We start from the raw sequence: 17,061 nt of genomic DNA, 5'->3' as shown, positions 1-17,061 counted from the left end.
GATAATGTTACCACTTCAGGATTGTAAAAAATTATTCAAATAAAAAAGGAGACAAATTGCTCTTTGGTTGAACTGGTCACAACTGGTATGGAATCAGTGACGAGGGGTCGCATTGCTCCGTGTTAAGGAGTCACGAGAGGTTGAGAATCACTGGTCTCGGCGGTGCTTGGACAGAAGGTCAGGGGTCAAGGATTTTAGCTAATGTCATTGGGTCTCATGCAAGAACATTTTCATATTCTTACCCTAAACCTCTCTTACTTTTTACGGTGAGGTTTTTACTGCTCGAATGCTCCAAGTTGGATTCACCAAACTCTCTTAACTGCTCGACTGAAGAGTCGTAAATCGATCCACCTGTTCATGAGGAGGTGCGTGTTTGTAATATCTGATCATTAGCATAACACCCATAAATCGCTATATAAAGCTACCTGCTCCACTCCGTTCGTTGGCAAGTTACAAGTTATTTACAAAAATATTACAACAGTAAAAAGAAGAATTGGCATGCCATGATGATGCTGAGTTTGTTTTTGTTAATTTTTGTATCACATTTAAACTCCAATAATTCAAATGCTACTGTATTAGTATCAAAGTACTACTAACAATATGATCATGATGATTTGTTGCTTTTGTGTATAATATTTTAAACAAGTGGTCACACATTCATCGCTGAATCTGCTTACGCCAGGTAACCTCTGTGGTAACTATGGCAACCACCAATGATCTGGTGGGAAGCTGCGCAGGTGCAGCTACACTTGAGAAGGAGCCAAACAGTTCCTGTACGTTGCCATGACGACAAAAACAGGAAGAAATCACACAAACACCTGATGAGCTGGGTCACTGAGGGCAAATGGCTGTATGTGTGAGAGGAGAGGAGAGGAGAGGAGAGGAGGAGGAGAAAGGAGGCGAAGAAAGAGGGAAGGGGAGGGGAAAAGGAGGGAGGAGGAGATGAAACGAACAAAATAAGACAGGAGAGGTTCAAAAAGATGAGAGAAGGAGATGAGGGAGGAGAGATAGAAGAAGAGGAGAAGAGGGAGGAGAGGAGAGGAGAGGAAGGATCGTGAAAGAAGGAGGGGAGATGAGGAGAGCGGGGGGGGGAAGTGAGATAAGGTGAGGACATGAACAATGAGGAGAGGAAAGAAGGAGGGAGGAGAGGAGGGAGATGAAGATCGGACAAGAGGAGAGGTAAGGAAGAAAGGGGAGGTTTGAAGAAGAGGACATGAGAGGAGAGGGGACGAGAGGAGGAGGAGGATGTTGGGATCAGTGTAGCAGAGTGTAACAATAGCAGGAAGTCTGCTGTTTGTTCAGTATTGTGTTGAGACTTTGTTGTTGGCTGGATGTTATTTAACCTGGCAGACTTTACCTTTAACTCATTGTCGCTATAGAAACCAGGAGAGGAGGAGTCTGGTCCTCCAGCCCATATATCCTTGAAATTTTTGTGTTAATGGCCCCAAAGTACATTATTTCGAAATGCTACTTATTGTGACTTTTAACAAATAGTTTGTCATTTTGGGAAATAGACGTATTTGCTTTCTTGCAGAGAGTTAGATGAGAAGATTGATACCACTCTCATGTCTGTACGCTACATATGAAGCTACAGCTAGCAGACAGTTAGCTTAGCTTAGCATAAAGACTGGAAACAGGGGGAAACAGCTAGCCTGGCTGTGTCCAACAGTAATAAAATCCGCCAACCAGCAGCTCTCAAGCTCAACAATTAACACGTTATTTCTTGTTTATTTAATCTGTACCAAAATCAACGTGTAAAAACGATAATTCAACAATATTTTTTTATTCAATAGTGTGACGTTCATTGAATGAAAAAAAATTAATGTACGCCAGCACACGGGGGTTTTGATGATGTCAGTTATTCCTGCACTCTCATAGTGTGAATCTTTTACAGCTGAAGTTAACAATGTCTGTGGTGGTTTTGTTATGTTTTGTTTTTTTGTTGGCAGGTCAATTGCAATGAATATTGGGAGGTAGTCTGCATTATGTTGGTTAATGTCCCATTTGCTCTTGTAGCTGTGCTAATGGACTTTATAATTACATTTCCGGGACAGTGCGATACATCTTTGTAACTTTTTAACTCATAACTTATAATTACATTCATTTTGCACACCTTATTGCACACTATGCCCGTGCTTAAAAGAGCATACTTTTTTACTTTTATGTCAGTACTTGCATTTGACACTTGTTTTTGCACCATTCTTTATACCATGTGGTCTGTGTTTATCTGTCTGTCTGTCCTCTCTTACCTGTGTACCTCGCTGAACAGATGAAATGCAAATGAAGTCTGTGATCATCAGAACATCACATTGAATCAATATAATTACTGCATCATACTCTCTGCACAATATGTACATTAAGATGTGTTGACGAAGAACATTCACGTGAAGACATCCGCATGTACAGAAAAATTGCACAAAATTGTAATATGAAATGTATGAATCACACACTTGAACAGGAATTCATGAATGCAGGCATCGCATGGAGCAGACTGTCGTAGGTCACGTTGACAAGAACGTGTCCACCTCAAAAAACACATCGCAGGGTAACACTGTCACTGCACCTTAAACTGTTTGCTCTGAGTGGCACTGATAAGAAATGTGCGAAACAGTTGAAGATACCTAGCAAATAAAACATGAAGCGACAAACACACCGTACATCTGTCCTTATATGATCGACCTGTAATGTGTTAGTAAACCCTCAGATTCCTTTCTGGTTGTCACTGAAAGGCATTCTGGGATACATTAGAAATCACTAACACAGACGCAGAGACTCACCCGATAGTAAACAAACAGACAGCAGCCCATCATCGAGATTAGATCTGCTTCTCAAACACAGTTCAAGTGTCAATTAACTCTCTCTGCAGACAGTAATCTGCCGCTCCTCTTCCTCCTCCTCTTCTTCTTCTCCTCTTCCTCCAGGTCACTTTGTTTTTACCCCAAAGTCACATCAGCTGTCCTTTCTTTTCTCCTCCTCACACGGCACCTGTGATCCCTGCTCCTCCTTTCTCTTCTTTTTGTTGCCTGATTCCTCTCTCCTCCTTTGAATCACCTCCTTCAGTCACATTGCTATTCTCTTCTTTCTCCTTTCTTCTTCTTTCCTTTTCTGAACTTCACAATTTGCTCTCCTCATCTTCTTCTCTTCCTCCTTCTCTCTTTTCTCCTCTTTTTCTCACTTCTTCTCTCCTCCTCCCGTTTTCTACCTTCTTCTGTCCGCTGCCCTCCTCTCTTCTCCTCCTCCACCTCCTTAGTCACAGTCCAAACCTCCTCAGCAGCTGCTCTGTCCTCCTCAGCTTCACCACCTCTCTGAGTGGATCTACAGACCCTCAGGAACAGGAACCTCTCACAATGTGTGTGTGTGTGTGTTTGTGTGTGTGTTGGTGTGTGTCCACTCAGTTCCCATTGGACAAACAGGAAGTGACGGTCGTCGGGGGAAACAGGCCGTCTATAATTAGGAGCTACAGGAGACACGGAGACACCAGCAGTAGAAATATCGACACACAAAGAACATTAAATCTGGTTTATAAAAATCATACAAAGAAAAAAAACATCTTACAGAAAGTGACGAGTATATGCTATTTATGTCAGTTAACAATGAAACTGCCAAAAGGCCTACTTAGTTAAAGAAATTTTTTTTACAACAAGCGTCTTAATTAATAGTTTAGGCTTTTATTCTTGGTTTGTTAATGATTTTAGCTTCTCTAGCAGCCCTATGGATGTCAGTCTTGGTTGGTTGGTCCACCACTTTGGTCCAGACATATCAATATACAGATCAATATCTATTCGATGAACTGCCATAAGATTTTGCACAGATATCCATGTTCTCCACAGGATAAATTGTAATAACTCTGGTGATCGCCTGAGTTTCCATCTAGCGCCACCATCAGGTCAAACTCTTAATTTGTCCAATACTGGTTTTATGACTAAATACCTGCAAAAAACTAATGACATTCCAATCAGCCTCAGCTGTACTTATTAGCATGTTTGTGCTAACTAGCGAATGTTAGCATGCTAACACGTTGAAATAAGATTGTGACCATGGTAAATATTGCCTTCTAAACATCAGCATCCTACTGTTATAGTTACAGCATATAACTCCACCTAAAATCACAAACTGTGGTTGTTACATTTCTGTTGGTCTCGTGCTCAGAAAGAACGCAAATAAACTTATTTACCAAAATCAAAACATTTCTTTAAAGGCCCAGGGTGTCTGATTTAGTGGCATCTAATGGTGAAATTGTAGTTTGCAACAATTTGAATACCGCTCGCCTCACCTTCCCCTTCAAGCGTGTAGGAGAAACTATGGTGGCTGCAAAACTCGCGAAAAATGCGAACAGCCCCATCTAGAGCCAGTGTTTGGTTTGTCCGTTCTGGGCTACTGTGGAAACATGGCGGTGCAACATGCCGACCTCCGTGGAAGGGGACCCGCTTCCTCTGTAGATATAAACAGCTTATTCTAAGGTAATGAAAACACTGATTCTTATTTTCAGGCGATTATACACTAATGAAAACATACTTATGAGTATTATATTCCATTCCTGTCAATAGATCCTCCTAAATGTTACACACTGGACTAGGGCTGAAACGCTTCCTCGAGTAACTTGATTACTAAAATCATCAATTCAAATATTTGCATCAAAGCTTAGTTTAATCCATATAATTATATACAGCGCACTGTGTTTCACACAGATTATTACTGTCGCACAACGTGCTGACACTGTATGTGATCAGAGACGGTTCAGAGCGTCTTTGGTGTGATTTGACAGCACAGATTACAAAAAGGAGGAAGAGAGAAAATAGCGAGGGGCGCAGAGAAGAGACAGGCCAGAGAAAGCGACAGAAAGTGTCCACGAAAACTCTGTACAGTGTTTCTATTGTAAAACCGAACTAGCCTACCACAACAGCCCGACGTCTCTGCATCCAGTCCACAGAGCGGACCCGACACAAGCTGTATGAAGGCTAGTAAACAATGTAGGCTAAGTTAATTATGACTACATGTAATGGCAAATTAACAACGTAAATCAATGTGGTGACTGGTTATGATGTCCCTAAGTTAGCTAGGTTTTGTTCAGGATATTAACCACAGAAAATAAAATGCTGCGGTCAGTTTGTGAAAGCCTGAGCTTCATTCATGTTATTTATTATTATGATAGTCACAGTTCCTGTCCACTCGTTTCTGCCTCCTACAAATGCCACAAAGACGACAGTAAAGGCTTACGTTACGCCTGAGCTAGGCTGAGTTAGGCTGAAACTTGTAGTTCTGAAACTTTAGTATATATACCTTTTTTTAAAGCAAACGGTGTTTGTTTTTGCATTTCAGAATTTTTTTCTATAAAACCCAGAATGTAATATGGCACTTAAATGCATTAAATGCCAAATGTCTAGTTTTGTTAAAGGAATCCTTACTTAATTTCACTTGTTCCACACAACATCACCAGTTACCTCTCACTGGTGAAACTTGGCAAACACGAATAAAACTGATGACATATTTGAAAATCAGATTATGCTCTCATTTCTCCTTTTGTATGTGATATTAGAGCCATAATGCACTCTGAGGTTCTTCACTTCTATCTCATCCTTTATTATCTGGACCTTGTCGTGCATTATGTCTTAATAAAGTGTACAGTTGTCATAACACAGTAAATAATATGAATCAGGTTTGGTCTTACCCCTCTGAGGGACCAGCCGTCAGGAGAGAGAAGAGAGAAGGAGGAAGTTTTCTTCTGCAGCTTCGACCTGAAGGGGATGAGAGAAGGGATGAAGGAAGGAAAAAGAGACAGATGAAGGAAGGGGAGGTAGGAGAGAAGGAAAGGAAGAAGGAAGGTAGGGCAGAAGAGAAGAAAAGAAGATTAATTCATCAGCGTTCACTCTCTTTTAACTCTACAGAGCAACTGAGATGTGCAAGAACCCCCACTAAACTTCACTGGACACACACACAACATAAAAGACATTAATCAGTTTTTTATCAAAATAAATAAGAACCTTGTTTTGATGAAAAGCTGTCAAGACAAGATTGAAAAACAGGAATAAAATCCTTCAGTGTACACTTCAAAAACAAAGGAGTGATTTTTATTTTGCATTTAGTTTGACTTGACAGATGACGAGCCACCTACACTATGTTGTAACTGTGAACCTCAAACAGGAAGTTATGAAATGTGTTTTATTGTGATGATCAATGAAAACTTATTTTGGAATCAAACCTGGTTTGTTTCGAGATCTGATGAAAATAATTTCATTTTTATAAGCTTATTGGCTTTTTTGTGACCTTGTTTAATTTGTGTAATTTGTTTGTGTATTTATGTGTGTACACAAGTTGGTTTGTGTAATACACTTGCATCATGTATGTATGAAGTAATCTAAAGTTTTTCGAGCTGCAACAATTAGTCGATTAATCAATTAGTTGATTGACAGAAAATTAATCAGAAACTATTTTAATAATCGATTAATACTTTAAGTCATTTTTCAAGCAAAAAATATAATTTTTATTTTTATTTTCTTAACTATTTTTGACATTTAAAATACCCTTTTTGACATTTTATAGACCAAATGATTAATCAATTAATCCAGAAAAATAATCAGCAGATTGATCAATAATGAAAATAATCACTATTTGCACCCCTAAAATTGTTACGGTTTACTATTCTCACGTTTTATGTGTACATGACTTTGTGTGTGATTTTCCCCCCATAAAACACTCGTGTGAAAATAATACACGAGAAATAATTACATCCCTCTCCTTTGAGATTTTGTTTTACTTTTACATCTTTGTTAACTCAGACTGCTGAAACCTCAGATTATCTTCAACTGAACTTCAGAAGTAAGTTTTACACAGAGACGAGGACTGTGGATCCATCTTCTATATTGAAGGGAATCACTTCACAGCCAGCGTGAATAGCAGAAATGATTACAGCGACCAATAACTCTTTAATTGTACATATGGGCATGTGAGTATTCCATTAAGACTGACTTGAAAAGTCTTTAAGGCGTATAAATCCTAGAGAAGGAGGTTTGACTCTTCTTCTGTGTCTCTGCAGTGAGAAAACAAGCCAGTTTGTTATTTGTACGTTGACAGCTGTGCGGTTCAGGTTTGAGTTTGACAAGCGCTCCCCCTGGTGGTATCTGTTGGTCAGTACAAGTAAACCATATACAAACTAAAAGGTCTGGAGTCGGCCATATTTTATCTGAAATTTTATTTTATTTCAAGGTTGTTGGGGGTTTTTTTGGACATCACTGCAGAGAACGAAGCAGACGGCGAGGAAACACAAAGTGAATGAGAAAGACACAAACAAAGGTCAAAAATACCAGAAGCCTTGTTCAGTCCCAACACATTACATAATCATGTGTGTGTGTGAGAGAGAGAGAGATGGTACTGCCAGTTGTAGCTGTTACATACAGTTAGTCATATATGCAAATATATGACCCCTTTAAAGACTGAGGAGTAAAAGAGCAGTGGTGGAAAGTGAATTTACTTATCTACTGTACTTTAAAGAACCCTCCACTCAAAAATGCCTTTTTCTTATGTTTATGTCCCCTAAATTGTCAGACCTTGACTTTACTGACTTGTATTTGTGCAAAGTTTGTCACTAGAAAGGTGTTTTCACATTCCTCTTCTGAAGGGGGGAGATGTCTGTCCACTTCCCTAAAATCTGAGAATCAAACGTAATCCGGAGCAAGCTAGATTTGGAACGTCACAAATTCGAAAGACCACCAGCAAAGAAACCTGAAACCTCCAGCGCAGAGCGGACTTGTCAGTACAGAGCCGAGTTTGCACTAAGTTAGCGTTGTGAAAGTTTTGACAGCAAACATGGTAGAGTTTTTGGATGTAAACTGGACCCTGAGCTTCCTTCCACTATCTACTAACGTTACGTAGAAATGACAGGTCTCTGCATAACAAGTACTTTTTATACTTTAAATACATTTTCCTGATAATACTTACATACTTTTACTTAAGTAATGTTTTGAATGCTGGACACTTAAAAATGCTGTCTAATAATGATGCAATCAGACAAGACACAAAAAACACAACATACCTCAAATTGCAAAACATTATGCGAATAATGTTGACTTAATGTCCAAATACTGTCGGTTGTGTTAGCTTAATCAGATATTTCCACTCACTCTTAACACACAGATTTCTACATGAATGCATATATAAATAAAGCAAAGTCACACCCACATTTACAAAGGATTGGCAGTTAAATTTAATATATCATTTGGCTTCTCCAATATCTTGTGGTGTCCCTCAGGGCTCGGCTCTGGGGCCCCTGTTATTCTCTCAATGTATGCTTCCCTTAGGACAGATCATAAACAGATTTAATATCGCTTGTCATTTATAAGAAGATATCCAACTCCACTTTTCATTCAAACCCAGTGAGGCTTTTAGATGATCTAGGCTCTTAGACTGTCTTAATGCTATTAGGAACTGGACAGCAGAACATTTTTTACAGCTCAATGCTGATAAGACAGGTTCTGGTTGTTGCTCCAGAAAAAGTTGCCCCAATGATTATGCAGAGTATTGGACATCTTTCCTCTGCTGCCCACTCCAACCTGCGTAATTTAAGGGTAATATTTGATCAATCCTCATCGTTCGACACCCATGTTAAACAGCTGACCAGATCTTGTTTTTTCCACCTAAGAAATATTAGTAAACTGAGATCTGTAGTTTCAACTACTGAATTAGAGATGCTTGTACACGCCTTTGTCTCATCTCGCACTGACTACTGTAACACACTTTTTCCTCACTTAGGATGTCTGCCCTTGATCGCCTGCAGGCAATACAAAATGCCGCAAGATTACTCACTAGGTCAAACAGACGGTCTCACATTACCCCAATACTAAGATCTCTTCACTGGCTCCTTGTTGCATATAGGATCAAGTTTAAAATTCTCACTATTGCTTACAGAGCATTGCACAGTCACGCTCCTAGATATGTGGCTGAACTACTACGCCCTTACTCATCAGCTCTCTCTCTTAGGTCTGATAATCAAAATTTGCTGTCTGTCCCGCGCACTCGCCTTAAGACCTGTGGTGATCGAGCTTTTGAGGCCGTAGCACCTAAACTATGGAAAGCTCTGCCCGCACCCTTACTGTGGACTCTTTTAAAAGGCAGCTAAAGACGTACCTTTTTAGACAGTCGTTTGGGTAACCTGTATGCACCAGGCCTGCACCTTATGTATTTATTGCGTATTTTAATTGTATAGCTATTGTGTATTTTATTACGTACTGTGTTTTTAGTTGCACTTTTCTTCTTCTGGCTTGGGTGGTCATCTTATCTATTTCTTTCTTGTATGCTAATGTTTTTGTAAACCACTTTGTGACTTATGACTGTGAAAAGCACTTAACAAATAAAGTTTACTTACTTACTTACCTAGCAACAGTGTTTCCTAGCAATCGATTTACACATTACTGAAGTCTTTACTATCTAGGACATTCCTTAAGTTTTACTGGTGCATTTAGTAAATCACTAGCTTGAAACTAGCAAGTAGTTTAGAACTTAGGACTTAGTGAAGGATTTACGAATAGCTGGTGCAACCCAGTCCTGTTTCCTGCCCTCGGTCACCTTATCTACAATAGGAAACACATACACACACATACACACACACACACCTAACAATCTCTACAGAGTTAAGTGTACTGCATTGTACAGCAATATGAGTCCACTCTATAAGGCATTACACAACAAAATGTTAGACACACTTAGGAGTGTTGAGTTTCCAGATGCTAACAGAACATTTATCAACAAACCTCAAACCAGAAACTTGTTCTGCATTTTTATCTGATCAAAGCTTTTTCAAAACTCCATGAGTGTGTGTGTGTGTGTGTGTACATTACAAGTGTTTAAATATGTGTGTGTTTAAGTGTGTGACTCATTCATTCCTGGGAGTTGCAGTGCTTTTTCCAATAGCACAAATCATCCCACCCTGGACACACACACACACTTATAGCCTAATACAGATCAGAGGTGTGTTTGGCTGCGGCTCCTGCTTCTCTCTCTTAGTCTTTCTCTCTCTTTTCTGTTGTTGAATCTTTTACCCTCCATCTGTTTTTAATCTCTGTCTGTCTCTCAGTAAACATTTTTCAGACTCAAACTGGGAGTTTTGGTGTTCAGAATGAGGATAAGAAGATCTTGTGAAGAACAAAACTTTAGTAAAACTAACATATTGTTTCACAAACTCTGTTCTATATGTTGACACACGTGGTTAGTTTTGAAAGATAAGTCTGGTGATATTCTTTATTTTTCTTGTTGTCAACAAATCCTATGAAAAGACCTAAAGCAACAATTATTAGATCCAAGTATTGTATCTGTGCCATAGAGCTCCAATGTTGTCCAAAAAACATTAAAAACACATAAATGAGCCGCACTGTTGCACTGGGTGACATGTTCCTCCATTACCATGAACACACACACACACTGCAGTTTATTTTGACTCTATCCCACACACACTGTCCTGCTGCCCCAAATACTCACTAAAGCACCAAATGTTTATTAATCCGCTGCTGAAAATAGTCCCCAACAGATACACTATTTCTTCCTGTTTGGGTAACGTTTGCTAAAAACTACAGCGACCAGCTGTTTTAGGAAATTACTGAGACTTTAAAAAAATAAAACTATATATTTGTGAGCTGTTTATAAAGATTTTCTTCCTTAGTAGGAACCAATGAACTTGGGGATGAGAGCCACAGACAGGAAGTCAGAAAGTATTGACAGACAACACATTGTTGGTTTTGGTCAATTAAGTGGATTGGATAATTGCTCAGAAAAATGGAAAGAACATCTACAGTTCCACGATTAGTGAGCAAACTTTTATATGCTGTGTGATGTGATCAAAAGCTCCAGAACAAGAGAGTAAGTGGACCTTGGGTGGAGTATGTTTTATGAACTGCTGTTTCCGAGGTCAAGAGTGAACTGTCAAGCTCGATTATTCTGCGATTATGAGAGAAACAAAAACCTCAAAGCTTCTCTGATTTTCTGGGATTCTGATATAAAACACCAACAAAACAAACATTTGATGTAAACAGATATAAATAATGTGACTTTCAGAGGGGCCACATGTTAGCACCATCTTATCTTCCAGGCAGGTGGGATGATTTCATGCTGAGGAAAAAGCTGAACACGATGTGATGACATCGATCAGGAAACACTGCCCTTCTCGGTCTCTTTCAGAGACCAGCTGATCCCAGGTCAGACCTACAAACTCAGCTCAGAACCGAAGCTGCTCCACCAAACTGAAATATTTCAATTGTTCTAAATCAAAAGCTACACGATCATGATTATCGCTCATTATAACTATAATTTTCTAGAACATTTCACACAAACATTTAGTGCTAAAATGATTTGAGTGGTCAAGTAACCATAGACGGAAAATTAATCAACAACCATTTTAAAAAGTAATTAATCATTTAAGTCATTCATCGAGCAAAAATTTATATGAATATATTTGTGCTTTTTTAATACTTGTGCTGATTAATAGTTTCATAACTAATACCAGAATATGTTTTATCTTCAATAATTTACTTAGAGAATTTTTTTCTACAAAACCGTTCTTTCCATTCAACAGAAAAAGTTCTCAAATGTTAAATGTTGTCTAAACACACGAAGCCGTACAAGAACTTTATGAAACTGCCATTGCTGCAGCGGCACCGCACGTGTAAAGCCACGTATAACGCTGTAATGTATGTAAAGGACTTCACTTTTTAAATGCTTTTGCTAAGAAATCTGTATGAGAGATCCTTTTACATGTTGAAAATATTGTCATCAAATGCCATTCAAATAAATAATAATCAAAAAAAGCAACCTCCCCCCCAGAACTTTAGTCCAGTTTAAACAGACAGCCAGACCTATACTCTGGGCTGTGCTGTTATCAGCTGCTTCAAGAGAAAACTAAAAAAAGTAAAAGCTGCAAGCCTCTGATCCATGAACTCCATTTTACTTTTATAAATCTACACTATATCCTCCAACAAAGACCTCTAAAGACCAAGCAATCGGCCTACACAGCGCCGATCGTGAGCCGCAACCCTGCATGTCTTTTGCTAGCTGGCTACTCTTTCAGTTTCCACTTTTATATTACTGTACGTTTCTGATTTTTATTAAATGATGCATTTCTTCTGATTACAATGCAAGAAATCGTGGCGTTTGATGATTTATAATCATAAGCTACTGATTCTAGCTGAGTTTAATTACTCCACACACAACTTTCACATCCACACTGTGGAGGTCGGACAGAAACGTTAATGTGATTTTTTTCAGTCATAACTAATTTTAGTGAGAATGAATAACTTCAGTATTCACACAGACTACTTTCATCCATCAGACTGCCAACCGTGATTAACACAAACATCTCTGCTTTCACTGTGAGTGTAAATGTGTTCAGTTCATAAATCGGCCACCAGATTTATCTACAGATTTAAAAAAGTATAAAGGCAAAAATCCAATAATTATTATTTAACTTAAAATAACTCTCAAATATAGAGCACAATGGTTTTGCTTTCAGCTGTGGACTGCTGCTGACATTTTAACTGATCAAGACTGTTAATCACCACACACACACACACACACACACACACACACACACACACACCTCCTGGAACCAGCAGGACAGCATACTGTTGGTAGCAACATGATGATTAGTTACAGAACAAAGCAGCAGAACAAACATCACCTGAACAACTTCTTCATTGTCCCTCGACAGTGGCAGAACCACATTCCTCCAAAAGATCAACAGCGACTGCTTCAAGTCTCCTCATCTGTTATTACGACTGCACGGTCGCATTCACATGTCGGTCGCATTGCTTCAGCTTTTACTTAAAATGTTGGGGATTTATTTTGTTTACTGTAAATACAAAAACACCACTGATCAATATTTTTATATTAACAATAAATCGAATGACTCTGTGAGATGTGAAAGTGTCTCTGGTAGAGTTTTTAGCCTCTTTTACCTCTTCTAGTTTTGGTTTTACTGCACACTTACCGTTTGTGGTCAGTATCAGTGTTTTCATCAAACAAGCTCTGATAAACCCACTGTACTCTACCTGCTCAGCACCAAACAGCAGACAGACACAGTTAGAGACTAGCTGCTGAAGAAAGTGCAGCATTTAGCAGCTAAAGAGCCAGATATTCTAGACCAAAGCAGAGCTAAAAGGAGAGTGAATATTTGACTCATATTCATCAGGTGGAAACACGACTCTGATGCGGTGATAATGTTACTCTGGCTGCTGGATGTGGAAGTAGTTTGCCATAACAACTCATAAGGTCAGCTCCTAGTTCAGGGCTGTGTGTCAGTCATCTTGTTATGGCGGTCTTGTGCCCCATACTGGCCTAAACAAATCAATTAATGCAGCTTTGAAAAGAGAGTAAAAGACATTAGAGCTGCAGCGATTAGTTGATTAAACGATTAGTCAATGACTGAAAATTAATCAGCAACAATTTTGATAATCAAATAATAGTTTCAGTAATGTTTTTTATGCAAAAATACCAAATATTTGGTGGTTCCAGCTTTTCTTTGTCATACATGATAGAAAACCGTATCTTTGGCTGTTAGTTGGACAAAACAAGACATCTGAAGACATCTCTGTGTGCTGTGGGAAATCATAACGGCTTTTTTTTTTTACCTAATTTGTGACCAAATAATTAACCAATTAATCGAGAAAATAACCAGCAAATTAATCAATAATTTAAAAAATCATGTAAAAAAAAAAAAAGTACTTTGCAGCAGTACGACCTCATTTACTGTAAACTGCAGTGAACATCATCTTCCTGCAGCAGGAAACTGGGCAACGTTCGGATGTGTGAGGACATAAAACTGAGGCGAAACTGTGTAAACTGACCTGCCATCCCAGGGTTGGGCAATATGATGACAGATGATGGAAATTTGGGAAGCGTCACAGATTTCTCAATAATGTTTATTAAATATCTCAGTTTTTTGGGCCTTTGTGGGCAGTGTTGCACATTGATGAGCAGATCGGGATTATAGCAATACTGGATTTATAGTAATTTAGCATCAATATGAGGAAGTACCTTGATTTTTTTCAGGTATTTAATTTGCTGGATTATCCCAAAAAGATGTCTATTAAAATGCTTATTTGATCTATAAATGGTTTGTCCATAAATTCTGGAAAATGTACAATATCATGATGTATATTGATACTGCAATATAACATTACATGCACCTTGATAGATCGATCACCCGTCCCTACGCCATCCCATAGAAGCGCTGTTCAAGCCTCACGGGAGCTGCAGTTGTTAGGTGTCGACAAAATAATCATCGTTTTATCTTTGCTCAAATGACAAGGAGCTCAACTTTTACAATCAAGCACAGTAATAGATACCTATTGATCTCAGAATATGAACAGAAAATTGACAGTGATGCATACGGACGTTGAAATGTGTCCAGAAATTTGAGAGTTACTTAGAGATTATTTTAAAGCAGTGTTTGTCACTCTGATCAAAACCACAGATGAGATGCTGTTTTTTAAAAAACATTTTAGATCTTAATTACAAGTTTCATTCAGAAAACTGAGTTTGGGTAGTTAACACGTTACATGTAAAAACTTGTGTCTGAATTCTTTCTGAATCCCTTCTGGCAGTTGTTTTGACACCAGCTCCGCAGTATTAGGCATGTTTTCACTGGTGCTGATAATGCTGTGGTCCAGTACTACGGCTAATATTGCTAATGCTATTATTTCTATTATTGTACTGCAACCTCTGGATTCAGTAGTATCCAGTGATGGAATGTAACTAAAGACATTTACTGAAGTACTGGACTTAATTGCAGTTTTGACATACATGTACTTTACTTGAGTGTTGCCAGACTATGCAACTTTATACTTCTACTCCACCACAGCTGAGAGGCAAATATTGTACTTTTCACTGCACTACATTTGTCCGACAGCTTTAGTTACTTTGCAGATTACAATTATTTTTCAAACCCTTCCCTGTCCAGTGAAAACCACGTATCTCCAAATTTGGTGCTTTTGAATGTGAATGTTTGTGATAAACTGAAGGGTGAAATGTTCCTTTATGTGTCGAGAAAAGTCTCCTACCTCTTAAGCTAAATAAACTCTTTAAACCCCTCTTGGATCAGCTGGAAAATGAATCGACACAAAGCTGAAAACAGGGCTGTTTTTCTGAGCTCATGAAAAGTTGACTTTGTAGAGATACGCGACGCTACAAACATGATGATCTAGTAGAATATGATGCATTGCTGTAGATTAAACTACAAGTATATAACAGTATATAAAGTAGTTAAAATGAGCTCAACCTTAAACATCTGCAGCAGTAAAATGCAACACACACATTAATGCAGCAGTAATATTAATCCAGAAACGTCAGATATAATAGTGAAACACTGACAGGGATCATTTTACTGCAGAATGAGTAATTTAAATAAATTTTGCTGATAATACTACACACTTTTCCTAAATAAGGTTTTCAATGCAGGACTTCTACTTGTAGTGGAATATTTTCACAGTGTGTTATTTCTACTTTTACTTAAGTAAAGGATCTGAGTGGCTACTTCTGGTAGTATCAGTAGGCTTTAATATATCAAACTGTTTACAGAAGTGTGTGTGTGTGTGTGTGTGTGTGTATTTGCAGGCTATAAGTCACTCTCATGCAGCAAACTTGTGACTCACAGGGCAGCAATAAAAACCTCTCTTTCTCTGCCTCCCTCCCCCCGCTCTCTCTAGTAGACAGTGTGTTTCAGGGTCTCTCGGCCACTGATCATTATACAATGACCCCACAGCTTTCATAACGTAACAGACAGACAGACAGACATGTGATGGAAGAGTTAACTCCCTGTCTGATTCTCTTACACTAACAGAAAACGCCCATTATTATCGTCTTTTTGTATTATTATTATTATTATTTTTTTTTTTTTTTGCCTTTTTCTTTACCAGAACTAATCCTTTCGAGGCTCGCAGCGCAGCTTCTCACCTTGAACCCCGCCGACATCCATCACCTGTCTGCATCGGGCTGCAGCTCCTCCCAACGAGCCACAAAAGATCCACAATCGACTGATTTTTAAAAAAAGAACAAACGCAGCAAACGAACCGTTTCCGTTTCCGGTGAGTGAAAACGAACTTTTCTCCTTCTGAAATAAGTCAAAGTCAAACTTCAGCCCGAAGATTCAGCCGAACAACAAACTGTGAGTCGCTGTGATTAATGCAGAGCCTCGTTTCATCTCAGCGCCAAGCGCGAGTAACAGCCAGACATCCGACTTCCGGTGGCGCCTTCAAAATAAGAGCAGCTGAATTCATTGGACACTTCCGAGGTGAAAATGACCAGTGGTGGAAGAAGTACTCAGATACTTTACTTAAGTAAAAGTAGCAATATCACACTGTAAAAGTACTCTGTTACAAGTAAAAGTCATGCATTCAAATTCATTAAATTTCACTTAAATAAAAGTATTAGCAACAAAAAGTACTAAAGTAAAAGTAGCCCATTCATTAGGCAGCAGAGTGGCCCCTGTCATTGTAATGCTACTGTGTCATATACTACATTATCCTATTATTATTATTATTATTATACTATCAATTTTGTACCTGATCGAGGTGGAGTTAATTTTAACTACCATACTTTATATACCTTACTATTTGGTAGTTCAACCCTTAACAATATATAATTTTAGAAACGTATTATAGGATTTCTTTGTAAAATAAAAATCTGAAAAGTAATTAGTAACTAAAGCTGTCCGATAAATGTAGTGGAGTAAAAAGCACAATATTCCCCTGTGAAGTGGAGTGGAGTGGAAGAATAAAGTAGCTTAAAATGGAAATGCATGTAAAGAACAAGTACTTCAAAAGTGTACTTAATTACAGTACGTGAGTTAATGTTACTTTCCACCACTGAAAATTGCCAGTGGTGGAAGAAGTACTCAGATACTTTACTTAAGTAAAAGTAGAAATACCATGGTCTAAAAATACTCTGTAACAAGTAAAAGTCCTGAATTTAAAATGTTACTTCTGTAAAAGTGCCGAAGTGTTATCAGCTAAATGTACTTAAAGTATCAAAAGTAAAAGTACTCATTATGCAGAATGGCTCCTTTCACAGAGTTATATTATTACA

At 38.4% G+C, this 17,061-nt stretch overlaps 1 protein-coding gene across 4 annotated transcripts in view; it reads right to left on the bottom strand.

The window, feature by feature from the left end:
- The window catches only part of arhgef3 (Rho guanine nucleotide exchange factor (GEF) 3), a 39,061-nt gene extending 22,865 nt beyond the window's left edge, over positions 1-16,196 (bottom strand). For 2 of the 4 annotated variants that reach the window (XM_044210567.1, XM_044210572.1), the window contains exons 1-3: positions 15,931-15,949; positions 5,669-5,735; positions 2,778-3,457 (exon numbers count right to left, since the gene is read on the bottom strand). In XM_044210567.1, the coding sequence (XP_044066502.1) occupies positions 2,778-2,810 (33 nt within the window). In that variant the 5' untranslated portion in view covers positions 2,811-3,457; positions 5,669-5,735; positions 15,931-15,949. Of the gene's footprint in view, positions 1-2,777; positions 3,458-5,668; positions 5,736-15,930 lie in introns of all 4 variants that reach the window. The other 2 variants (XM_044210545.1, XM_044210550.1) reach the window with 1 other exon arrangement.
- Positions 16,197-17,061: the final 865 nt, after the last annotated feature.

Source organism: Siniperca chuatsi, linkage group LG2 (genome assembly GCF_020085105.1).
Source record: "Siniperca chuatsi isolate FFG_IHB_CAS linkage group LG2, ASM2008510v1, whole genome shotgun sequence".
Lineage (NCBI taxonomy): Eukaryota > Metazoa > Chordata > Actinopteri > Centrarchiformes > Sinipercidae > Siniperca > Siniperca chuatsi.
This window is presented reverse-complemented; position numbering and strand designations above follow the sequence as displayed.